At 42.9% G+C, this 26,036-nt stretch overlaps 1 protein-coding gene across 1 annotated transcript; it reads left to right on the top strand.

The window, feature by feature from the left end:
- Window positions 1-4,597: 4,597 nt before the first annotated feature.
- On the top strand, window positions 4,598-25,825 carry Acsm4 (acyl-CoA synthetase medium chain family member 4). The gene is made up of 13 exons (XM_032892791.1): window positions 4,598-4,830; window positions 5,620-5,830; window positions 9,402-9,609; window positions 14,217-14,360; window positions 14,675-14,831; window positions 16,896-16,975; window positions 19,288-19,411; window positions 20,918-20,998; window positions 21,117-21,218; window positions 21,846-21,973; window positions 22,076-22,175; window positions 24,190-24,309; window positions 25,547-25,825. Exons 1-13 carry the CDS (start codon window positions 4,630-4,632, stop codon window positions 25,631-25,633), a joined length of 1,743 nt encoding a protein of 580 aa, XP_032748682.1. The 5' UTR covers window positions 4,598-4,629; the 3' UTR covers window positions 25,634-25,825.
- Window positions 25,826-26,036: the final 211 nt, after the last annotated feature.

The raw sequence follows: 26,036 nt of genomic DNA, 5'->3' as shown, positions 1-26,036 counted from the left end.
CAGCATTCAGCTACTGAACCATGGCATAGAAAAGTGTCTGAAACATGCCACCAAGACCCAGAAAAGTGTCTCAAAAATGTACTAAGAGGAGTTCAGAAGTAGCTTAGAGAGGATCGGAGGATTGGGGCTGCCCTGAAGAAGGTCATTGACCTTGGTGGCCATGGAGTAGGTCATTATATAAATGTCTCAACATGAATACAGCCAGAGGGTGTGGGGACCACAGGCCATCAAAGATAAAACATCTCAGTGTAAGCCACCCATAGACAAATATTAGTAACTATGGACCAAAAATATTTATGATCAGATCCTGTTCCATGATCCCAGCACAACATATCAGCCATGTGAAATATATTCTATCTCCAAGGGTATGAGAAGAAGAAAATGATTTTTTAAAAAATGAATTCATCTTTAAAATTTAATGTAATGGAGCCTCCCAGCAGTGGCTATATCAAATCCTTTATTATCAAGAGTAAAAGTAAAATCTCTTTCGTAGAGAAGAAAGACTATTTTTTCACATGTGTGACTATTAACTATGTATTTCATGCCCACTAGAAATAATTTATAATTTTATTTTAAAAATTAGCAATTTGTACTTGTGATAGAAAAGATGTACCATTTTGGGAAATATAAAATATGAAGTTCGTGCATATACATCAGTCAATAGCATTGTTTAAAGATGATTTTTAAGTGAGACAATATCAGGACATCTCATAGAGGTTAGCATACAGTAGGCGTTTAATAGCAGCAAAGAGTTTGAAATAGTCCTTATAATCTATCAGTTGAAGGCTCTAAAAAAATTCTTTAGCCTATATTAAACTGGCAGGTCTGTAAGTCAGACCTAGCTATGTCAATGTCCTGAGATGCTTGGTAATCACATCAAGGGGCACTCTGGGATGGGCATTACAGATCTTGATATCAGCTCTGGGAATGGAAATAATCCGCTAATGAGCAGGTTTAGTTTTTCTTTGGCACTGAGTCAGGGAGGAGGGTGCCCTGCATTTGCTTCCTTTCTCCTAGATGTGTCTTATAGGTGTCTGTCCCTTTAACCACAGGTTATCCAGAGAAACAAAAACTCTCCTCCCAGGGGATTATGATCCTCCCAACAGTACACTAGAGGCTCAGGCCACAGTGACATAGATACCATCAAAAGAAGAGAAGGCAGGAAGGAAGCAACTTTGTGGCAGAAACAGCCTTTGAGAAGGAGCAGGAGGCCTTTCTAGATCCGCAGGACGGCTTGCTGGTAAGACTGATGCATATGGCAGCATGGAGGGGACAGTAGCAGAGCAGCATCAGGGAGGCAGGCTGGTCACCACGAGGTAGGCTACATCCACAATAAATGGGTGCAGAGCCAAGGCCAGATGACTGCCTTCGATAGTTTCACTTAGTAAAAGCTATCAGCCATGCAGGGCAAAAATAAAAACATGGGAGTTCTTTCCCTTAACTGGGCCACAAGGACGGCCCCTGAAGCTAGAATTGTTTGCTGGATGAATGGCCATTGGTAAATTATTCTGTCGATGCCTTTATTTCTTGGTGAGCAAGACAATAAATTCTGTAGCTGTGAAATAAAATTCAGAATTCAGTAACATATATCGTAAAAGGAGTTCACCTGAGTGGCCAACTGTTGCTCAACAATTTCCCCAACTATTAAATTTACTTCTTAAACTCTGGAAATCACAAAGGGTTTAGAAATTACTCAGTTCAACCCTCTCACTTTCACAGAGATTTTTTTTTCTGGAGATATTTTTAAAGCATGTTTATATATCAATTTCTCCAAAGATGTTGTTTTAATTTAAAAACACTGGGCAGCTTTTGGATTTGACCCTGGAACTGCATATGCTCCCCCGCCCCCAACCTGGAATCCTGAGTCGGGAAATGGCTCTATTCAAAACAAAATGGCAAAGCCTCAGAGTTCTGTGTTCTCTTTAAGGGCCCGTCTGCACGAAAGTCAACTCCAAAATCAAACATAAGCCAAAAAGATGGGAACAAAGAAATGTTGCTGGCAAAAGATATCTCAAGGTCAAGGAAGAGACCTACATGCTCATGTGTGCACTTGCTAATCGTGTGTGCATTTGTAGTATTCACTCTGCTTTATTTGTGCTCAGAATACATCAAGACAGAGAGGCAGTTCAGACATATTTTACAGCATGTAGATTTAGATCATTATCTTTTAACTTGGAGGAAGGATGAAGATGAGAATTTGTGTTTTTCAAGATCAGTACTATTCAGAGACAGCAAGAGTGTTCTGGGTGTCCGTGAACATTCCGGGTGTCCATGTCTTGAAAGGCAAAATGAAAGTAAAGGCGGGTATAGTTTTGGGTAGTGGAGATGGAGTCGATCCCAGAGATGCCGAGTTCAGCGTTAGAAGAGTAAGGGATAAATAAATCTTAGTGGTTCTAATTCATTAGCTTTTGTCTTTTTCATTTTTTTCCCTTTCACTGAATTCTTCCAGCAGAAATGGTATTGAGGGTCAAATTTTGTTTTGTTATGCTTTTGGTTTCATTGAGATGGGGTCTCAAATAGTTTTGGCTGCTCTCAAATTCACGAAAATCCTCCTGTCTTAGCCAAGTGCTAAGATCAAGACATGGGCCACCATATCTGTGTGACGTTCGATTGTTCTTATGCAGCGCTTTTGAGTCTTAGCTATCTGTGTCCCAGGCAACAGGCAGGAGCTCACAGAAGCCCTACAGCCAGTCAGCAAAGACTTTATAATCATTACTGCAGGGCACAGAGGAGAGTGAGGAGGGAGTAGGCTACGTAGAGAAAAAAATTATGAATTTGTGCTTACATGTGTGTGTGTCTGTGTCTATGTGTGTGTTATAAAGTTGTGGATGCAATTATGTGTATATGTACTATATGCATATGTGTGTGTTTGCACATGAATGTGCACATGTGTGCACATCTGTGCATGTATGTTAGGAAAGGGGAAAAAGCAGCTCAATTCAGCAGCATGCAAAACCATGAGCATAGCCCACTCTGCCTTCTTTCCTCTCTTCTTTACTCTGATAACTCCACCACATCTCCAGAAAATTGCCTGGGAAAAGCACAATCTCTTTTCCATTGTTGTTTCTTCTCTTTTTAAAACATTTTGATGATTAGCACTATGTGCTAATTGTACACGTTAATGCGTTTCATTGTAATGTTCCCATGCATGATCCTTCTTTTCACATTGACACAGAAAGTTTAATACCAACATTACTAACGGATAGCTCTTCAAGACTGTGGCAAACATTTTTTGTACCAAGGAAGTCAGACAGCTCTCTGAGCAGCAAAGCGGCAGGAAAACACCAAGGAGAGGGAGCAGCACCCTGAGCCCTCAGTTCTGTGCCTGTTGTCGCCAGGCTGCAGACTGGGTTCCCTTTGCACCTGCATATTGTTCCACTGTATGCAAACTAACCTTCTAGAACTAAAAGGCAGACGGGTGGAGGTGCTCACCATTCACAAAAAGGCCTATTGAGAGGAAAACACAAAGGACAATGTCCACAGGTTGAGGACCCCATGGCACAGGAGCTCCTAGCCTTGCTTCTGCCGCCATAAGCAAAACCATCTTGGGCAAGCTTGGGATTCTGCATCAGAGTCCATGTCTTCACCCGCCAAATAGAAACAGCAGCAGCTCCAGCTTCATGGTGCTGGCCCCTCTACACAAGAGCTTTGCGAACAGTGGCTGTTTTTATTAGCTCCAAGTCGTACTTAGTGCTAAGAATGGAATGCGCAGCTACATAGCTTCTATCCACAGCAGCTAAGTTAAACAGCTGGTGCTCGTGTATAGAAATGAGAGCACACAGAAGACTTAGAATAATACAGCGTGCAAGCTACAGAAGGTCAAAGGAAGAAGTAACTATAGAATTAAATAAAAACCTACAAGTGGAAGAAAAGGTAGGCAAGTTTACTGGTATCACAAGCTACTTTCAAAGAATGGGAAATAAACTCCAGACCTCCTGATCCACACGCTGAGAACAATCCATGAAGCTGTCTCATGGCACTACCCCAAAACTGAAGTAATTAGCAACCAGAAGGTCCAAAAGTTCCACATTTTACATGTATTATCTTATTAAATCTTCATAATAACCAAGAGTGAGAGATTATATTTTCTCCACCATTCCAATGACAGCATTGAGATATGGGAAGATGAATAATTTTCCCATAACGTATGTTGTCCAGGGCTTCAGTGACTTGTAATAGAAGGATAATGGACAGAGGAGAGCAGAGCAGCTGGAATCAAGGGCACTGTCAGGCTGCTTCTTTGTGGATGTTCTCAAAAGAAAATGGGCTGGTTTTAGTGGAAGAGGAAACCCAAGAGGAGGAGTTATCATATATGGTAAGACTTTGAGGTGAACAAATCCAGATGGCAAATATTTCCTTCCTTTGTGCTGTCCTCAGAGAGGAGGTAGGTGCTGAAGTTGATAATTTGACAATTTTACAGTTTGCCAGGTTGTTAGGGTTAAGCTGGTGACACACAGTTAAGAAGCATCAGTAGTGGGGACACTGATCAGTGGCTAGTGCTGGCAGATCTACGTGAGGGCGGAGCGCTCTTCAGGAAACCACTTCCCGATCTTCAGCTGACACTCCCCCTCCTCTCTCGTCCCCACAGACATTGCTCACTTGGTATCAGAAAACAGTTTTTCAGGAATTATGAAGGTTCTCCTCCGCTGTCAGAGACTTAGATTCATCTGGCTTGCCAAGCCTGCTGGCCGACACTTCCACAGAGACCCCCAGCTCTGGGCACCTCTGACGTTGGATGACTTTGAAGCCATCAATCGCTGTGAGAAGCCGTTACCCAAGAACTTTAACTTTGCTGCAGATGTTCTCGACCAATGGTCCCTAAAGGAGAAGGTATCAAAGAGCGGGTCTCGAGCATTCCTGTAGCCCACCCATCTCTGTCTTCCTGGTCCTCTCACTGTGCTCTATCTGTTAAATTTAAATCAATTCTTTATCTCAGTGAGGGTAGGAACCTGGATGGCTCCATGGAGACTCATAAGTACCAAGAACCCATAAACACCTTTCATGCCAATCAGTTTCTGTCTTTTGATTCTTCTCAGAAAACTTAGAGTCGAGGGAGATGAATTCAGATTAACTCTACCTTGGTATATGTTCATCCCCTCTTGAAAAAAAAGGCAAACCACACAAAAAGGTGAGTCTCCAAGACTATTCAAATGGAGAGGAAGATTTTTTTTCCCCAGGCACACTGGGGGAGCAGGTGTGGAGAAGGAGTAGCAGTAGACCTCCTGTCTGCCTTCTGTGTTAGTCAGCATTCCATCACCGTGACAAAATACCTAAGACACGCAACTTCAAGTGGAGAAAGGTTTGCTTTGGTTCATGGGTACAATGATTTCAGTTTATGTTCAGTTAGCCCTGTGGCAGCCCAGGGCATCATGGGAACGTGCATGGTGAGGAAGGTTGCCCACTCCACTCCAGGGCATCTTAGAAAAGGGGGAGGAAAAGAGTGAGAGGAAGGGCCTAGGCTCTGATTATTCTCTTCTTTATGCTCTAGTGCCACAGGTGAGGGGACCATGCCTTTTAACATCTTGGTCTTTAGGGACCATGACTTTAATATGTGGGTCTTCAGGTGATACTACTAAACCAGAATACATTATTTTCTCTTTCCCATGTGTTCCTCGCCAGTCTGGAGAGAGGCCAGCCAACCCAGCCCTGTGGTGGGTGAATGGCAAAGGAGATGAGGTGAAGTGGAGCTTCCAAGAACTGGGCTCCTTGTCCCGAAAGGCTGCCAACGTGCTCACCAAGCCCTGTGGCCTGCAGAGGGGAGACCGGGTAGCTGTGATTCTGCCCCGCATCCCTGAATGGTGGCTCATCAACGTGGCTTGCATGAGAACAGGTCGGTATCACAAATGTCACATGAAAATCGTGCAGAAACACAAAGAGACAAAACTTGAGAGTTTTGTGAAGTGCCAGACTTGACTAAAGCAATCCTTACAGAAAGTAGAGAAAGAAAGTTAAAGCTGGGAGCAGTTGTGATGTAATGACAACAACTTAAGAAATTGGGGTCAGCGTGATAACCATTTTGCAAGAGAGGAAATCAAGGCACAGTAATGAGCCATTTGCTAAAGGTCACACCACTTGAAAGTTTTGTAATTGGGGATCTGAGGAGATGGCTCAGTGGGTAAAAGTGCTTGCTGTGCAAACATGGAGAGCTGCGTTCTCACGTAAAAAGCTTGGCATGGAGAGACAGGTTCCTATGATCCCAGCACTGTTGGGCAGAGACAGGCCTATCCCCAGGGCGCACTAGCCAAACACAGCTAGTCAAGACAAAATCTCAGGCTCACACACATACACCCATACACACAAACAAAAAATGAAAAAGAGAGTTGCGGTATTCAGAGTTGCACAAAAAGCAACTGTAAAGGCAAGTACAAGTGTGAGTGCTTTTCCACAGCACAGGGTGTGCGGGTTCCCCCACCCCCAACCCACAGCTCTCTCTGTGTACATCTGGATTCTCTGCAACACAAAAATACAGGGGAAGAGGAAGTCTTTGGGGATGCAAAGACTTGTAAAAACATTTAAGGACGAAGGATTAATGTATCCGATTACACATTTTCCCCAAAGTAATATTAATGTACCCCAAGTAAAACACATGTCTTTCAGACAGGGGTCTGTAAGCCAGGGACTATGGTTCCAGCTGTTTGGGTAAGTAGAACTGTGATAGAATACAGCTGGCTCCCTGTGCTCCACAGCGAGCATGCGGACTGAGACCAAGAACAATCCTACAGTCCACAGAGTCTAACACTTACCAGGTCTTTTACCAAAAGATTCTCTGATTTCTTGTCTAAAAAATATCTTCAGACATCTATTAAAATAAATAAGAATGCCAAAGGATTAGAGTACTACAGAGAACAGAGAGATATTTGTGCAATGTTATTAACAGGTATACAGAACCAGAAACAACTTAAATAGAAATGCTTAATAATGGATAACCTAGATAAGGTGTAAGTTTAGTTGAGATGTCGATTGACGATTGAATATTTGGCTCTTAAGGGGGTATTGCTTAAAAACAATTTATACTAGCAATGATATAATATCATCAGGAGAATTTCATAGAATTGAAGATGCTCTTGCTGGCAATAAAATAGTTGAAAGCAAGAATATAAAAATGTTTAAATTCACTATATAAAAAGGGAGATATAAATTGGAAATCAACTGTGGTTGTAAGAACATTAAGGATGGTTTATCTGTTATAAAATATACCCTTAATATTATTCAATATAAATTATTTAAATTAGGAAATCTGTGAGTACAAATATACAAGCTAGTGTTCAAAATTATAAAATAAAACAACAACAGAAGAGCTCACTAAGTGAAGAAAAGCAGCTTCAGACCTATTTACTCCCCAAAATGTCAAATCCTTTATGGGAATTTTTTTAATTGCCTTCACTCACCACATGGCAAACTATTTTGATTTCGCTGGAAGGCATGTGCAAGAAAGCCTAAGCTACTTGCCATCCAACAAATATTTGCTGTTCCTGTGACTCCCAAGATGGTAATCTACCCATTGAATACACTCATAAATCCACCACAGACTGTAACTGTGAATTATTAGGAGCAAATGACTTGTAAGAGAATTATTTTATATTTTTATATTAATTAATCCTTCTGAGATCCTCTAATGTGTTTTCTTAAGGGTTATAACAGCTAAGTTGGTTAAAATATAGTCAGTAAATTATCCTTGGGACGGCAAGATGGCTCTGCAGGTAAAGGTGCTTGCTATGCAAATCTGGCAACCTGAGCTTAGTCCCTGGGGCCAACCTAGAGGTAGAAGAGGAGCACTGACATTACCTAAGTTGTCCTCTGCCCACATGCACACCCCAGCATGAGAGGCCCCCACAGTAACACTAATGACAATAAAGAAGGGCCTCCTTCCTAGGAATTCAACTCCACAACTTCCTATTTAGCTGATTTTGGAATATGCAGCAAGGAGTACATATTCATACAGCACAGGTCTTGGGAATATGGAAATTTCTCTGGGGACTGGCTTTGCTATTTGCGTTGCCTTTTACTGGCATTGTGACCCTTAGGTGAATTAGAGTTCACTGGCCTGTGATACGTGCTCAGTGAAAGGCAGTGGCTATCTGTAATGTTTGGAGTGCCACTGCCCTCCCAGGGATTCACTTTAGAGAGTCAAACCACCTGCGTACATCTTATCCTTACATCTAATCCTTACATGTAATCCTGCCCCATGCTTCTTCTCAGAAGGAACTTTGAAATTCTGCCTTTGGTTAGTGTTTGGAATGAAGGGGGATAAATTAAGCTGGACCATGGTCATCTAGGAAAATCTTGGTGGTGCCAGACCACTGTATCAGTGAACTTCAGACTGGCTCTGACACTCACCAGCTATCCCCAAAGACTGCATGCACCACTGGGGATGCTTAGAACAGTAGTCTCATGTTATTGAGATGACTTGGGTACTAAAGATGCTTACTGCATGAGCCTAGCTACACAAGTTCAATTCCCAGGACCCACAGAAAGGAACAAGGAAAGAACCACATCCACAATGGTATCATCTAACCTCCATATAAAATAGAAACATGCCCGCATGTTCAGTGAAGAGACCCTGCTTTATAAAATGAGGTGGAGAGCAATTGAGGAAGACAGACAGCATTGACCCCTGCCCTCTACATGAGCACATGGACACACACACACACACACACACACACACACACACACACACAGATAGAGAGAGAGAGAGAGAGAGAGAGAGAGAGAGAGAGAGAGAGAGAGAGAGAGAGAGATCTTTTAAAGTTTTTGAAGAGTAGTCTCTAAGCACCTGGGCATGCAATCTATCAAAATTTTAATGAATAGGCATTTTCCTATCTGCATATATTTTTTTCACTCTGTCCTGTTGCACTGATGTAATATGTATATTATAAAGCATTTGAACAAAGGAAATAACACATGAAAAGAATTCTAGTGTCTCTGTACCTTTTGTATCTTCCTATTATTTTCTTCTCTCATTGCCAGTGGATTATCTTGCAAAACTCACCTTGGTTGAAAGATTGAATGAAATGATGTTCACAGAAACCATGCCATAGAATATAGCGTGATGACTACACAATCACCTTTCAAGCATGACATGAAAATGGTTCTTACTACTAGCCCATCATTGTCAACCAGGTGCTGTCATTATTCCCCACAATAAAAGTAAAGAAGTGAAGGCCAGGGAGACCCAAGTAATAAGGCTAGCGGGTTGCAAGGCCAGGACTAGACCCACAACCTGTCAGATTCGGAAGCCAGAGCTCTCCTGATGCCTCATGCCAGGGTCCAGTGGGATATCCCAGGGAACCAGGGCACAGGTGGCTGAGGGCTGAGATCTGAAGTTCTTATTCATCCAGACACAAGACCCGCATTTCCCCATAATCTCCAGAGGTTAGCTCAGGAATCGCTTTCTGTTCCAGGGCTTGTCTTCATGCCTGGAACAATCCAACTGACCAGAAAAGACATCCTCTACCGGCTGCAAGCATCCAAGGCCAAGTGCATTGTGGCCAGTGAGGAAGTGGCCCCTGCAGTGGACTCCATTGCGTCAGAGTGTCCCAACTTGAAGACTAAGCTTCTGGTGTCTCCACACCGCTGGGACGGGTGGCTCAGCTTTCAGGAATTACTTCAGTGAGTATGTGGGTGGGAGGCACTAGCAACAGCACCAATCACAGCTACAGCTACAGCTCTGATCTGTTTGACCAAAGACTCAGCAGATGCCAGAGTTGATATTAGGCCCCTTACCCAGAAAGAATTATTTTTAAATATATGAGTGTTATGTCTACATATATGTCTGCACATCACATGCATACTGCCCAAGGAGACCAGAAGAGGGCATATGAACTTCTGGAACTGGAGTTTCAAATAGTTATGAGCTGCCCTAAGGGTGCCAAGAATTGAACCTATGTCCTCTGTAATAATAGCAGGTGGTCTTAGACACTAAACCGTCTCTCCACGCCCTGAAGAGTCATTTAATGAAATTATTTACAGATGGAAGAAAGAAATACAGCTCCACTCTGTCCTTTCTGTTTCCTCTGCTGTGATTAGTGTGCTATGGGGACAGGCCTTTGCCCAGCTTCTGGGCCACAGAATCATGGTCTCCGTTTTGTTCCTTGAATATGCTTTAGCTCGGGGCCTTTGCATCCACCGTCTCTCCTGCCTGGAATGTTCTTTCCTAGTCCTTTTCATAGTTGTTCTATCTCATCGGTTCCAGTTCAAATGTTTTATCGTAAGTGATGCTACTCCTAGTTGACGGAAGCCATAAGGCTCCTTTTCCTTTCATGGGTTGTTTCTTCATGTTGCTGGTCCTCTGAGTGATCAGGCTAGCCTCTTGTTCTCTTAGATTCAGTTTTTCTACTCCAAGGTTGGGACTGGAAAATTAGGCTCCGAAGTCAAGGTAGGTGCACCACTTGATTTTATAAATAAAGTGTTATTGGCATACAGAGGTGCTCATTTGTTTGTATATTGTCTATGGCTATGGCTGCTTCCATTTAATAATCGCATGCCTGCCATCTGGCCCTTTGCAGAAAGCATTACAGCCCCTGCCTTAAATTAAACTCTCCAAGGATGCCGAGGGTTTTCTTGCATGTTTTAGTTGATACCTTTATCTTTTAATACCTAACAACACACATCTGCATGCTGAAGGAATATTTAATAAGCAGATAAAAAATGGATCACCCTCCATTTTCTTCATATGTAAAATGGAGATAATTATACTGCAAGTATCTAGTGGCATTTGAGGACAAAATAAGCTAACATGAGAGAGCATTTCATAAGTTATTTTAAAAATGTGAAAACCATTGATTGGCAGAATAATATTCATTTAAGTAGCCAATGTTTTATAAAAATTTTAAAAATCCAACTTATATTTTATGTGAGTTGTAAGCCTGGGTGAGCTATGTGACATTTCCGAAAGACTGCCTCTTAATCTATGAGATCAGAACACTGACAGTTTGGGGTTGCAGAAGAAGCGAATGGGATAAAGTAATATGACATGCTCGACACGATGGCTAGAACAAATGGCACAGTGATTGCATTGTATTTGAGGCTGACTCACAGGGCAGACGAAGGAGCAGGAGTTGGTGTGGTTGACTTTCGTTGGGAGATGGATGGATGCAGTACTGTCATTTGAGGGAAGATGAGACCAGCGATACAGCTCATCAGGACAAGGCTTGGTACTGACTGAATGATAAGGCCTTGGTCTTCAGTCCCAGCACTACAAACATGGGAATTAAAACTAGGCATGGGGTATATTCAGAAGGTCAAAGCGGATCAAATTCAGAATGAAGAACTTAGAAGCCAGTTTAAACTACACAACAAGACATTATCTTTAAAGAAAGGAAGAAAGAAAGAAAGAAAGAAAGAAAGAAAGAAAGAAAGAAAGAAAGAAAGAAGGAAGGAAGAGAGAAAGAAAGAAAGAAAGAAAGAAAGAAAGAAAGAAAGAGAGAGAGAGAGAAAGAGAGAAAGAAAGAGAAAAGAAAAAGAAAAAAGGCAGGCAGACAGAAAGGGAGGGACAGAGGGAGGGACAGAGAGGGGAAGATAACCAGTAGAGACTGCTATGAAATAGTAAGCTTAGTTTAGGGGCCGGAGTAATGACTCAGCTGTTAAAAGCACTGACTACTCTTCCAGATGGTCCAGGTTTGAGTCCCAGCACCCACATGGCAGCCCACGACCATCTGTAAGTCCAGTTCCAAAGGATCCAATGCCCACTTCTGGCCTTCATGGGTACTGCATGCATGTGGTACACAAACATACATGCAGGGAAAGCACCCATTCACATTAAACACACACCACACACACACACACACACACACACACACACAGTAATTCACATGGAGATCAGGGGTCTGAGAAGATTTAGATGTCTTACAAGTGGAGAATATGTGACTCTTTGGTATAATGAGAAAAAATCTTAAAGTTACCAGGATAGAATTATCTCTGAAAATCCAGAACTCAAAACTTAGAAAGCAAGAAGAGAGGAAAACCAGACTTCAGCATCACCCCATGAACGTCTTCCTGCCTCTCAGAAAGTTCAACGTCTCTTCTTTCAATGAAAAGTAAACACAGGGATGAAAGCCTTGTGTTAACAAGTCCCTTACTTAATGGAGAAATGGGAGATGTCCCCTAACCTAGGATGTTAGGTAAAGTAATCTAATCACCCTCTCTGGAACCCAAAACATCCAACTTCACCCAATATTTGTTCTGAAAGAAAAAACAATCAATGATCTTTTTCTATCTTAAAGAGAGTTGCCAAAATGTCTCAGTACTTTGTGAAACTACTTTTGGCATTATGGACTGAGTATGTTTGTTACCTAGTGAGCTCTGTCTTAGTTTTCGGTGGCTTCATTCATCATTGAAATTAGCCGAGTGTTAGAGACGTAGCTCCAATGATAGAATCTGCTTAGCACTCGTGAGCCCCTGGGCTTCTCCAGTGCAGCATCATTTAGAGGTGGTTGCACAGGTGTGTAATCTCAGCACCCAAGAAATGGCAGCAAAAGGAAGTGCACAGTTTCCAGGCAGTCTGGACTCTGTGAGACAATGCCTCAAAGTAAAACAGTAACAAAATAAAGTTCACCGAAATAAAGCCTGTTACTCGGAGTTTTTTCAAAAAGATCAGTTAAAAAATAATACACGAGGCTTATATATATATACATATAATACAGGGCGCGGTGGTGCATGGCATTCGTCCCAGCACCCAGGAGACAAAGGCGAGCAGATATCAATGACTTTAAGGCCAGACTGGTCTACATGGTGAGTTCCAAGACAGTCATGGGCTACATAATGACTTCCAGCAGAAGTATGTCAGTTCACCTCCCATGGCCTCCTCTGTCACACAAGACAATCTGAATCCGCAAATCCCTGCCACACAGTGTGCACCCCATTGAATCATAAGCCTCACCCAGATCCCTCAGTGTGGGAATGGCGTGTTTGCCCAGGGTTGAGAGGAATTGGAGAGCCGTGTACACTGACAGTCTTTTGCTCTCACCTACAATAAATGCTTTCTGGTTTAGTAATCAAAGTACAGTTGATGCAAACAGTGCCGATGGTGGCCTAGGTGGCTCAATGAAGTTAGCACAGACCCGAATTCAGCCGTTCTTCATTGCCAGCTGTGGTATGATGCCAGTGTGACTAAAATTCCAGACATGCATAATGGATACATGTATACATCCTATACAATGACAGTGTTTATGGGCTGTGACACAGGATGAATGGGACGGGAGAAAGACAGTGCTATCCTGTCTTCATTACTCTTTTTTTTTCTCATAGTGTGTGTGTGTGTGTGTGTGTGTGTGTGTGTGTGCGTGTGTGTGTGTTCCCATGTGCATAGGCACATATATGTGTGAGAGTACACATGTACATGATTGCATGCAAAGGCCTGAGTCTGATGGCAGGTGTCTTCTCGATCTCTCTCCACCTGACCCATTGAGTCAGAGGCTTTCCTCGAACCCATCACTAGTCTAGAATGTGATCTTGTGCTAGGGACCTAGTCTCTACCTTCCAAGCAATGGAATCACAGGTGGGCCTCCACAGCTACCTGACATGCTGGGTCCAAACACTGGTCCTCATCCTAGCCCACATCACTCTTCTTAAAACAAGCAAATGTCTCCTATAGGACTTTATATCTGTTGACTATAATTCCCCCAGGTCCATTTCTAAACCAATCACTGAAAAGGAAAGAGAAGACCATGATTGGCTTAGCTTAATTATAAGTAAGTGAGAAGCATGTGGCTCCCTAGTACCTGAACAAAACCAGACTTTTATTAGTTCTGGGAAAGAATGGGATAGTTATTTGGTCAGCTATTAGCTGTTTATATCAGAGATACGGAAGATACTGAACAACAACAGAATTTTTAAGTTTGCTCTCAATGTATTTGACTTTTAAATCTAAAGGTCTTTCTCTAATCCCTAAATCATGAAATGGTATTGACTGAGAAAGATTCAGATCTGTTTTTGAATTTTTTATAAATTGCAAAGACATTGAAATAAAGTATTTGCTCTTTTGTTATTGATGTGGTGAGTACCTTGGTTGTCTATTTGTCCTACAGAGAAATGAGCTTTAGAATGAGGGCTTTACCCTGCTCTTTAGAGTCCCTCTAAGATTCCTGAGAGTTCCCCTCAGGGGAGCTCTGTGGTAGGTTCAGTCCATTGTTCCCTGTGGCAACTGGGAAGCCAGCACAGAACAATGGTACAGAGTCAACTGATCTCTCCTCGGTCTCTATCTTGGGATTCACCCGCAGATCAGCCTCTGAAGAGCACAATTGTGTGCAGACAGGAAGTCAAGAGCCAATGGCCATTTACTTCACCAGTGGGACCACAGGCTCCCCCAAGATGGCTCAGCACTCACAGAGCAGCCTTGGCATTGGGTATGCCCTTTGTGGAAGGTAGGAAAGAAAACCACGGTTTTATTCTTATTTTGACTGCAGCCTGGTCTCACACCGAGACTTGCTTCCACTGTGGTGTAGGGCAAGACTACTCCTCAAAAACACTAGTGCTTGCTTTTCGTTTTGGTTTTGTTTGTTTGTTTTATTCTGTTCCCCACCTCACACCACACCTCCCCCCTCCCCATCCTCTTCTGAGAGAATGGAGCCCCTCCCCCTGGGTATTTCCCCAACCACAGCACATCAAGTCTCTGCCGGTCTAGGCTTATACTTTTATGTTTTATTTTTGCTTTGTTCTGTTGCTTTTCTGTATGTAGGTACTGGCTGGACTTGACATCATCAGATATCATGTGGAACATGTCAGACACTGGCTGGATCAAGGCTGCCATTGGCAGTGTGTTTTCCACGTGGCTTCGAGGTGCCTGTGTTTTTGTGCACCGGATGGCCCAGTTCAACACTGATACCTTCTTAGATGTAAGTCTTGAACCCACAAAACCATAAAGAAGGGATTTCTCAGACTCCAAGGCTTCCCAAGTTTTTGGAAATCAGGGTTGTTTTGTTTTGTTTTTTAAGCAGCAAAGTCTCAGAGAGTTGACTTCTGAGTGCTTGTGAGTGAAGGGAAATTACCCACCATGCTCTCAGCAGGAAAGCCAGGCTGTAGCTGTAAACCACTCAGGGCTCACTAGTGGATAAAACTTGACTGCTTATAAGCCTAGTTCTAAATAACAGAAGACTCGAGTTTAAACACATATTTTGATTCCGACCTAATGGTCAGAGGTCAACAGCCGATCTCAGGAGGTCACCTCTCTCTTAGAGCATCCCTTTCTATCCCCCTGTCTCTTCCCCATTCTGTGTTTTTCATTGTAATTCCTAGGCCCCAACACTCCAGCAAACTCGGTATGCAGTTCTTCCACTAGAGATGACTGCATTAAGATGTCTGATAGCACAGCAAGCTAACTGTAGCCTAAAAGATATCTCAAAATAACTACGGGTTTGGATATTATCAACACATGGAAGTGATTATATTAGAAGATATGTACATATTAATTACCTTGATTTGTTTATATAGAACACATACGTGCACACACACACACGCACGCACATATGCACATGCGCGTATGTTGTTATGCTCCATAAATCAGGGCTTCCTAGTCATCAACATGAAGACCTTTCTTCACCCAGGAAATTTTATATAACCCTACAGTCTTACAAATCCAACATTACAATAAATCATAAGAAATTATTTTAAAATAGTTTTTACATATATGTAACTTCATAATTCATTAAGAACAATGCAAACTTAAATCCCAATAAAATATCTGGCAGCTTTGTCTAAATGAAAACATAATTAAAGCCAAGTATTTTTAGCAGTAAAAAAAATGATTTAATCGTTATGAGATTTGTAGTATTAACAAAGCAGCACACTGTGGGTAAGTAAAAGCAGCATTCAGTCTGTGACTTTTTAAAAAATGTTTTAATTGTTTTTCGCTAACTGGTCTAACAAGCTGGCTTGAAGGCCTTAAGTGAAATACGATGAGGCAATGGAAGCAGACTGTGCATCAAGTGTAGCTAGTGCCCTGGAAAATACACCGTTTATCCAGTTTCAAACCTTCCTTTTGCATGCTGGGTGGTGGTGGCACACAACTTGAATTCCAGCACTCAGGAGGCAGAGGTAGACAGATTTTTTTTTTGAGTTCGAGGCCAGCCTGGTTCACAGACAGCCAGGGCTCCACAAAGAAACACTGTCTCAAAAAAACAAACAAAACTTTCTTTTGTAGCTGTAAAACTCTCTAGAGGACTTGTGCTGCTCTGAGAAGTACATAGTACATACTGCCCTTACTGAGAATTAAAGCCTCTGAAGCAGGGGCATAGAGAGAAAGGCTGCTGCATGAACTAAGAGTTATTCTTGACCTTACAACAGTCCAGCTGGCCCGCATATATCTGGACAACACTGTCCGGAACGCTGATGTTTAATACCAGCTGTGAACACATTGGACAATACAGTGAGGTCTGTTCCTCCATTATGGGTACCCCTAAAGCATGAGAATTGCACAAGGTTTGACCTGAGGAACCCGAGGTATAGGCAAATGTTAAGTCCTTTAGAGCGGCTGTTTCTGCAATGACTCCGTGTTCTCTGAAGGTGGGCTGGCCCTCACAGGAATGGTAGTGAAAGGTCCTAATAGGTTAGTTTATACAGCCAGGCTCAATGCAACACAGAACATATGGGGAAATCTGGGTAGCTTACAAGAGTTCACCATACAAAGTCCTGAAGTTGAGTAAACCAGTTCATACTTGGGATTGTTCTCAAACTCAGCAATTCACCTACTGAATCCAACAGCAGATGCCTTTTTCTAAAACATGTACATTTCTCCATTAACCAGGAACCCCACAATGTCACTAATGACAACTGGTAGATGTTTACTTCCTTATTCCATGTGATTAGCACACAATAATGGAAAAGAAAGGTTGTAGATGTCTTCTATAGCCTTGGCCTCTAGCTGACCACTACTGACATGTCTGTCTTTCCCTATCATCCAGACGCTTACCTCATATCCCATCACGACCCTGTGCAGTGCTCCTACCGTGTACCGGATGCTTGTACAACAGGACCTTAAGAGGTACTGGGCAGAACTCTTCGTTTGAACCACAAGCAGAAGCTGTCCTCCGACATCACAGAGCTTCTTTTACCACACAGGGTGGCCTGAGAACCTGAATCTCACTGCACTGACTTTCTGGACACTGTATGATGCTGAGCAGATGCCATTAGCATTGTCCTCTTCTTTTCCTTCATTCATGACAAGCAAAATGTCCTAAGATACTACCTGATACCTTATGGGGACAAAATCGTATGCCATCTTAAAATCCATGGGAAGAGCTGGGAGATAGACCAGTCAGTTACCACTCAAGCATAAGGACCTGAGTTTGATCCCCCTGAAGCATGAATATCCAGGTGTTGTAGTGTGTAACACTAGGGAAACAAAGACAAGCGGATCCCTGAGGCTCACTGGCAAGCCAGAATAGCCTGCTTGAGGAGTTTGAGGCCTATCTCAAAACACAAGGTGATAGTATCTTTTGGAATCACACCTAAGATTGCCTTCTGACCTACACAGACATACAGACATGGGCATCTAAGCACACATATACACCCACACCTATAGGAGCACACACATGTGCGCACACACACACACACACACACACACACACACACACACACACACACACACACACACACACACACACACACTTTAGATTCTTGCTTTAGAATCAGCCCCTTCAAAGCAAGACAGGCAAACAAAAACCACACATATGCATCCTTGAACAGAAGCGAATGAAATTTATAACCCAGGATTATATATCTTTTAGCCAAATCATCCACCACCTGTCAGGTAGAGTTGATACATTTTTATATAATTAATTAAAATTTAGCACACGGTGTTGTGTAATAAAACTTTTCCTGGAAAAACACAAAACACACATTGACTCACCCTAGAGAGATAGCCAATGACCGACCAAAGTACAAATACCACCCAAGTCCAACTTGGTGAACCACTGGGTTGTATTGGGGTGACTTACTTTAGTAGGGTGAGTGGTTACTTGCAGGAGTAGAAATGACTCAAAAACAGCAGCAGCATCAAAGTCTATTCCAACTCCACTGACAGCTCACAAAATCTGGGAACCTAGAACTCACTGCACAGCCTGCATGCAGCTCAACAGATTGGAGAGAGTGTCCCTTCCGGGTCGCTGTCGTTTTAAACCTCTTGCAGAAAGCTGGGCTATTTTCTACTACTTACTTTCAGGCAGCTGGTCTAGTTTCAGAGTCTTCTTTGCAGATTGGTTTGTCTGAGTCTTCTTTCCAACTTATAATGCTTACTCTGGGAAGGAGGGGCCTAGTGAGACCTGGTGAGTTTCAGTGACTTCCTGAAGCTATTTTGAGTTGTTTCGTTCCAGTTTGAAAAAGCTTTCTTGTAGGACGAGAATGTTTCAATCTTGGAGGGAACAGTTACACACACACAGAAAGAGAAAGACGAAGAGACTAACTTGAGTCCTGTAGGCCTGACCATCTTCCTTTCCCACTAAGGTCTGGATGCCCAGGGAGGACGCACTATAAGACAGTGACACGGATAGGCACCTCCTCTTTTCTTGTCAGCTTCATCTCCTTGTGGCCGTCAATGTGAGCCTCTTGCCTCACATTTCAAGCATAGTCCAAAGCTATATAAGGGTTGCTTGAAGACACAGAGTACATTTTGCCCATGTAGCCTCCTGCTTGTTTGGGGCCACTACTCTCACAAGAAGAGTCAGACTGTGCCATGCATCCATGTCTTGATCCATCGGCCAGTAGTTAAAAGTGCAAGATCCAAAGTCAAACAGGAAGGACTTTGCTATTTGGCCTCGCTAAATCCCCATTAATTTCATCTACGACACTGTGACAAGGATTCGGTGTGGGTGACATGCTTGGGAGTTTGGTCTGATAAGTTCACATTACAGAGTATCCTACTTGATGCTCTATTACTGCAAAGGCTTTTGCAGTTTCTTTAACCTCTCTAGACCTTAATCTCCCCATCTATAAATAGGTACTGTGAGAACTCTAAGAGGGTTCCTAGAGTATCACAGTCGCACAGCTACCACCCAGTCTGTGTTGTCTTCTTTATTCATAATTATAATACTTTGTATTATTATTATTACCATTCTGAGCTACCCCTTTTCCCTCTAAGCTCCACACTTGCCAAAACAGTTTCTTCAGAAATATTCTTTTCATCACTCATATGCCTCATACAACTAGAAGCTATCCAGCAATACAGGGGGTGCTCAGAAAACACGTAGGTTGTGAGTGTTTCTACAGCCTGCTCTCCTAGAGCTTCTCTTGCTTGAACATCTGAACGTGTGATGAAATGTCCCCCCCACCAAAGCCCATGCAACTCTGCCTCTCCAGGTATCAATTCAAGAGGCTGCGGCACTGCCTGACAGGAGGGGAGCCACTGAACCCCGAGGTGCTGGAACAGTGGAAGGCACAAACTGGGCTGGAGCTATATGAGGGCTACGGACAGACTGAAGTGGTATGTCTGAGGGACAAAGTTTGTGTACAAGTCTTCCCTCAGTGGCTGTGGGAGATTGGGTCTAAGACCCTAGACAATACCAAAATCCTCCAAAGTTCATGCTCTTTATATGAAATGGGACAGGATTTGCACAGAATTTAAACATATCTTCCTTTATGTTTTAAATCGCTAGATTACCTAAGGTACCAAATCCAATGCAACATTGCTATTTAAAACCACTAATTAAATAGCTGCGGTCTGTGTCACTGGGATATAATGGGGAAGCAATGCTTGTATATACAATAGAGGTTCAATTTTTAAAAACCACACACTTTAAGTCCTTGATTAGTTGATCCCAAGGATGCAGAAACTATGTATATGGTGATCTGGCTGTCTGTTGGGGTTATTCAGCCCTAGGGTTGAGCACTTGAAGTGCCCCACTCATACTACAAATCTTCATAGAACTTCTCAGAACACCTTGCTGTTAACAGTTATCATCATTTGACAGTTGCTTAGCTGGGTATGGCTTAAGAAGAAGTGCGATTGGCCTTCCTGCCTCCTCACTGCACAACAGCTATCTCAGGAATTTAGGGGTTGATGAGTCTGGACCTGAGGGCTTTATCTTGCCATTGCATTGAGAAAGACCTCCTTACCCCCAAGAGTCTCAGTAGAATCTATTCCAATGTGTACCCAGTGGAGCCTAGAAGGCATGGTGCTCAGCTAAGCAGTCGTCTGTAATCCCAGTACACAGGCAGTTGAGGCAAAGGGACACACATTCAAGGGTAGCCTTAGCTACATCATGGGTCTAAAGCTAGCCTCCATTATATCATAATAAGATCTTTAGACCTTGTCTCAAAGTCCAGACAGCAACAATAAAAAAGAAGTATGGTCCTTTAAACAGCAGTGTGGATGCCATAGAGAAATGTGGTAGAAAGCACATCCTCAGATCCTACCCAACATCACTAAATCAGAACCTTGGGGGTGAAGCTCAGCCATTTGTGTTTTAACAGTGCACTTGGTGACTCTGGTACACAGATCAACTACTGCAAAAACTTCACCCCAGAAGAATGACCCTGCATTCTGGGAAGATTGGGGGGGGGGGGGGAGGAGAGAGAGAGAGAGAGAGGGAGAGAGAGAGAGAGAGAGAGAGAGAGAGAGAGAGAGAGAACATGCCTGCCTACCTGCCTATGAGTTCAGTTAAACAGCCCCTCCACTATCTTTTATTTTTATTTTTATTTTTATTTTTTTTTGAGACAAGTTCTCTCACTGGACCTAGCATTCATGGATTAGGTTAGACTGGCTTGCCAGTGAGCCAAGAATCTACCTGTCCCCACCTCCCTAGCACTGGCTTACATTTCATAACCACCAGGCTTGGCTTTTTGCATGAGTGCTGGGAATCAAAGCTCAGGTCCTCGTGTTTGATGACAAGTACTTTATTGACTCAGCCATCTCCCCAGCCCCCAAAGCTGAATCTTAAGTTTCATTGTCAGAATTTGTACACTTATATAAAACATGTCCTTGTCATAGGGAATAATTTGCGCCAATCGCAAAGGAGAAGAAATTAAACCAGGCTCCATGGGAAAAGGAGTAGTGCCCTACGATGTGCAGGTGGGTTGAGAAAAGATCTGATTGGTTCAAGAAAAAAGAGTGCTTTCATGTTCTCCCCTCTCATGGCCTGTTTTCATTTTATACATAAAAATGAAAGACATTATTTCTTTTATTCCAGATTATAGATGAACATGGAAATATCCTACCATCGGGCAAGGAAGGGGAGATTGCCCTTAGGCTGGGGTCTGATCGGCCCTTCTGCTTCTTCTCTGAATATGTGGTATGAACAAGAACATGCTAGCCATGCCCGAATTCAGAAACGGGCCCAAATTTCATATCTACCATGTCTTGCTGGCTCTTGGGCAAAGTGGGGAGAAAAACATCCATTCGGTGAAAGCACTCCTAAGAGAAATTCTACAAATAAGAAACCATTTGTAGGGGTTGGGGGATTTAGCTCAGTGGTAGAGCGCTTGCCTAGCAAGCACAAGGCCCTGGGTTCGGTCCCCAGCTCCGAAAAAAAGAAAAAAAAAAAAAAAAGAAACCATTTGTAGTGGCTGTCCTCAGAGAGGAAGGTGGACCTGCTGAGGCAGAAGAGGTTGCATGCAAACCCAAGGTTCATAGGAGAGGGTTAGTTCTTAGAGCTTAGAGCTTTTGTGCTCTATTCTAGGACCTGTCCTATCAAAACCCAGACTTCTTTTAGAAGTAAGATGTGTGGGTTGGGGATTTAGCTCAGCGGTAGAGCGCTTGCCTAGCAAGCGCAAGGCCCTGGGTTCGGTCCCCAGCTCTGAAAAAAAAAAAAAAAAGAAAAAGAAAAAAAAAGAAAGAAGTAAGATGTGTAAGTCATTCAGTGGGTGTCACACCTCTGTCTGTTCTAGCAGACAAATTCCCAAATGCCTTTGATCGGTAGGACAATCCAGAGAAGACTGATGCCACAATAAGAAGAAATTTTTACATCACTGGAGACAGAGGAGTGATGGACGATGATGGATACCTTTGGTTTGTCGGCAGAGCTGATGATGTCATTATATCCTCCGGGTTTGTATGTTTGCTGTTTGTTCTAAGAAACTGATGGCATGGCAGAATGGGAGAGTTCCGATTTGGAGAATGTGATGATCAAAGGCTTCCTTCCCTCTGCAGGTACCGAATTGGGCCGTTTGAAGTAGAGAGCGCACTGATAGAGCACCCAGCAGTAGTTGAGTCAGCTGTTGTCAGCAGTCCAGATCCGATCCGAGGAGAGGTAGGGTGGATGTCAGAACTAAAGCAGCAATTTCATTTTCAAGTTCTGTTCATGTATCCATGGCAAAGGCCAACTTAAGGTAATTTGTTTAATTCTCAAAGGTACATGTATGCCAGGTAATCTACTTTACAAATGACTTCTACCTCCCAAAGAGGTCTGGTATTCTTTGGGTGGCCTGGGTCAGAAATGCCCCTTAATTCAGGGGTTCAAGCTTCAGCCCAGCATACCTGCGATGTCATCAAGGCTGTCTCCCTTGTCTGCCTGAGATCCTAAGTTCTAGTTCCTCTTATCACATAGCAATCAGCTCAAGACACAAATAAATGTAACTTGTCTCCTCTCTACCAGAAAGGAGTGGATTCTTTTTACACCCGTTTCAAGAAAATTCTACCACATCTCTAGCCAGTGTGGCCCAGCAACTTGTATAGGCCAAATGGCCAAGCCTGGATGATATGGTGGTCTCGGGAATTAGAAAGACACGAGGGGAATACTGCTTAGACAACTCATGTGCTGTTGTTCCCTGTGTAAGCAAAAGCATCAGATACAACCGTTACAGCTCGAAATACATTCCTTTTTTTTTTTTTTTTAATCTTTATTAACTTGAGTATCTCTTATTTACATTTTGATTGTTGTTCCCCTTCCTGGTTTCCGGGCCAACATCCCCTAACCCCTCCCCCCCTCTTCTACATGTGTGTTCCCCCCCCATCCTCCCCCATTATGGCCCTCCCCCAAGAACAATCACGTTCACTGGGGTTCAGTGTTGTCAGGACCAAGGGCTTCCCCTTCCACTGGTGCTCTTACTAGGCTATTCATTGCTACCTATGAGGTTGGAGCCCAGGGTCAGTCCATGTATAGTCTTTGGGTAGTGGCTTAGTCCCTGGAAGTTCTGGTTGGTTGGCATTGTTGTTCATGTGGGGTCTCAAGCCCCTTCAAGCTCTTTCAGTCCTTTCTCTGATTCCTTCAACGGGGGTCCTGTTCTCAGTTCCGTGGTTTGCTGCTGGCATTAGCCTATGTATTTGTCATATTCTGACTGTGTCTATCTGGAGAGATCTACATCCGGTTCCTGTCTACCTGCACTTCTTTGCTTCATCCATCTTATCTAATTGGGTGGCTGTATATGTATGGACCACATGTGGGGCAGGCTCTGAATGGGTGTTCCTTCAGTCTCTGTTCTAAACTTTGCCTCCCTATTCCTTCCCAAGGGTATTCTTGTTCCCCTTTTAAAGAAGGAGTGAAGCATCCGCATCAAAATACATTTCTTAGAGATGGGAACAGGAAATCGTATCCAAGGTTGGCCCAAAATTCCCATGGGTCTATTTAGGAGGCACATTTCCCTTTCCTCCTCGAAGTTTTCTGAAGACTCAGCAAGCAGAAAAATGTTGAGCCAGTGTGGCTATCAGTTCTCTCCGTCCCTTTATCTGTGCCTCCCTCTCACACACCAGTGGCCTTCCACAGAGTACTCTGAATGACATCTTCCCCCCTCTGCTCTTGATCTATTCCAATCTGCAAAACATTCTTCTCCTGCTGCTACAGCCTCATCTTTTCAATATAACTGATTTCAGTCAAATGCCAGAAGCAAGTGCCAATTAGAATCAGTGTAGTGTTTTTAAGCAGTTTTCCAAATGAAGGAAAAACTGGGAGGACAGCAACCCCTTACGGATACACCCTTCCTGATTCTGTACTGTCAGATCTCCTACAGACTATCCTCTTTAGAATCTCCATTCAACCTGCTCAACATGCCTCTCACTGTAGAGGTGCCATGGCATAAATGTGCACCTCAAAATCAAGGACTGCCTCATACAAGTGTTAAGTCCATGGGATATATAAACTGAACCCAGCATTCCTCATAATCACAGTCCATTGCCCCGGGAAGAGATCCTCAAATATTCTTTATAATTTGTACCCAAGCTTCATCCAATCTCTGGGGTTTGCACTGCTATCAACAGTCAATGCCTGCGTTCAGCAATAGTTCCAAACCCTTGATGTGTCTTACAAGTAAATGGTTTTTCTGCTGCAGGTGGTGAAAGCGTTTATTGTATTAGCTGCACCCTTCAAGTCCTCCAACCGTGAGAAGTTAACTGCTGAACTTCAGGATCATGTGAAAAACTCAACAGCACCTTACAAGTACCCAAGAAAGGTAGGTGCAAGTTACCGACGACTGTGTTGGATTTTCACTTTATACTTGCTGTGTATCCTAGAAGATACCTCTTGAATTTAACTTTGGAAGTTTTTGTTGTAAAGTATTTTATATTTACAATACTACAAACGATCGTTTGCTGCGGGGGCTGGGGTATGACTAAAGTACTTGCCATGAAAGTGTGAGGGCTGGAGTTTAGATTCCCAGAACCCTGGTATATGTGGGCTGGGTGTGCTGGCTCACCTGTCTTGGAAGGCAGAAGTAGAACACCAGAGGAAGCTGACTAGCAAGACTAGCCATATCTGAGAACTCTGGGTTTGACTAAGAAACCTGGTTTCTTAGGTGGAAGAGTTAACTGAGGATGTGCATGTGTACCCATATAGGTGTGTTCACACACATGCAAAGAAAATGCATACACACAGATGGAAAAAAAGAAAAAAAAGAGACTGCAATACTAAGAATGTTTTCAGGACTAGTAAGGGCCTGGGAAGGGGAGTGAAAGTTAAGAATCACCAAGTTCCTAATTTTAGACATGGCACCAGACCTACAAAGGAAAATGGGCTATGATACTACTCTAAGCCCAAGGTGCTCAAGTAGTCCTATCTAAACCTCAGAAGTGTACACATACACAGAGAGACCTCTTTCTGCAAAGGCTGAAGGACAGAAGCACATATAAAGACAGGATGGTTGCTGTACCTTCTGGCTCTGGAGGACTGCTATCAGCTGCTACTGGTTAATCACCAATACATCATTTGAGCAAAAATGTGACTCATGTTAGTGATCTGACCCAACCATCTTCACACTTTCTCCATTGAAATAAATTGGTAACTGTGACTTTTAGAAGAGATGAGAAAGCATTTAAAGGTGCACAGACTTAAACATGTTTGAGAGAAGAAATCAAAGACAAAATGTATGACTAAGTCAGGGTGTAAGGTTAAACCCTTACCAACTCTATAAATCATCCCTAAGATTTTCCTCAGATTCTTTAGGTCCCAGCTCTTAAAAGACTGGCATTTTAAGAGGTCTTTTCTCTGAACCAGGTATAGTAAAAGGCAGTTGGATTCTAGGTGTAAACAGAGGAAAACCAAAGGATGAAGAGATTATTTACTTTTGAAAGGACATCCAAAGCCGGGAATCTCCGATTTTAACCCTTAGCCCAGGGTTTCTGTGATTGCACTGACTGCGAGGGTGAGACACATGGCATCTAGAGCCTCGTGATGTGTTTTTCTGTCATCAGGTGGAATTTGTTCAAGAACTCCCCAAGACAATCACCGGGAAAATCAAACGCAACGTGTTAAGAGACCAGGAGTGGGGACGGGCATAACTGGATAAGAACCGAGGTGGAAGAAGTGATATGGTTGGTTTCAGTACTTGCTTCCTGATAGTTCAGTGACTATACTCTTTCCTATTTCACTCTTAAAACGCTTTGTCTTTCCTGTTTCACTCTTTAAATGCTTTAACATGTTTTTTCCTATTTGAAAAGAGTTGTATCTAGGAAAACAATAAACAAGCAAAATCTAAACATATTTGAGAAGGGTACTGTTGCGATGATCAAACAAACACAGAGAATGAAGTATCAAAGGTCAAATAACTCCAGAGAAAAGGGCAGCATACCATGAATCTGTGTTTTATACATCTTGTCCTGACTAATCCAAAGATGAATTGTCCTAAGACTGACCCCTCTGCATAACAAGTCTTTATGAAGTCACCCCTTTCAAGCAGAAGTA

Source organism: Rattus rattus, chromosome 2, assembly GCF_011064425.1.
Source record: "Rattus rattus isolate New Zealand chromosome 2, Rrattus_CSIRO_v1, whole genome shotgun sequence".
Lineage (NCBI taxonomy): Eukaryota > Metazoa > Chordata > Mammalia > Rodentia > Muridae > Rattus > Rattus rattus.
The sequence above is the reverse complement of the archived record's forward strand: the minus strand, read 5'-3'. Positions and strand labels throughout refer to the sequence as shown.

Coding starts and splice junctions, on each gene's coding strand:
- Acsm4 (XM_032892791.1), top strand. CDS start 4,630: ATGAAGGTTCTCCTCCGCTGTCAGAGACTTAGATTCATCTGGCTTGCC. Junction 21,219..21,845: donor GCTTCTTCTCTGAATATGTG/GTATGAACAAGA, acceptor TTTGATCGGTAG/GACAATCCAGAGAAGACTGA. Junction 24,310..25,546: donor CTTACAAGTACCCAAGAAAG/GTAGGTGCAAGT, acceptor TTCTGTCATCAG/GTGGAATTTGTTCAAGAACT.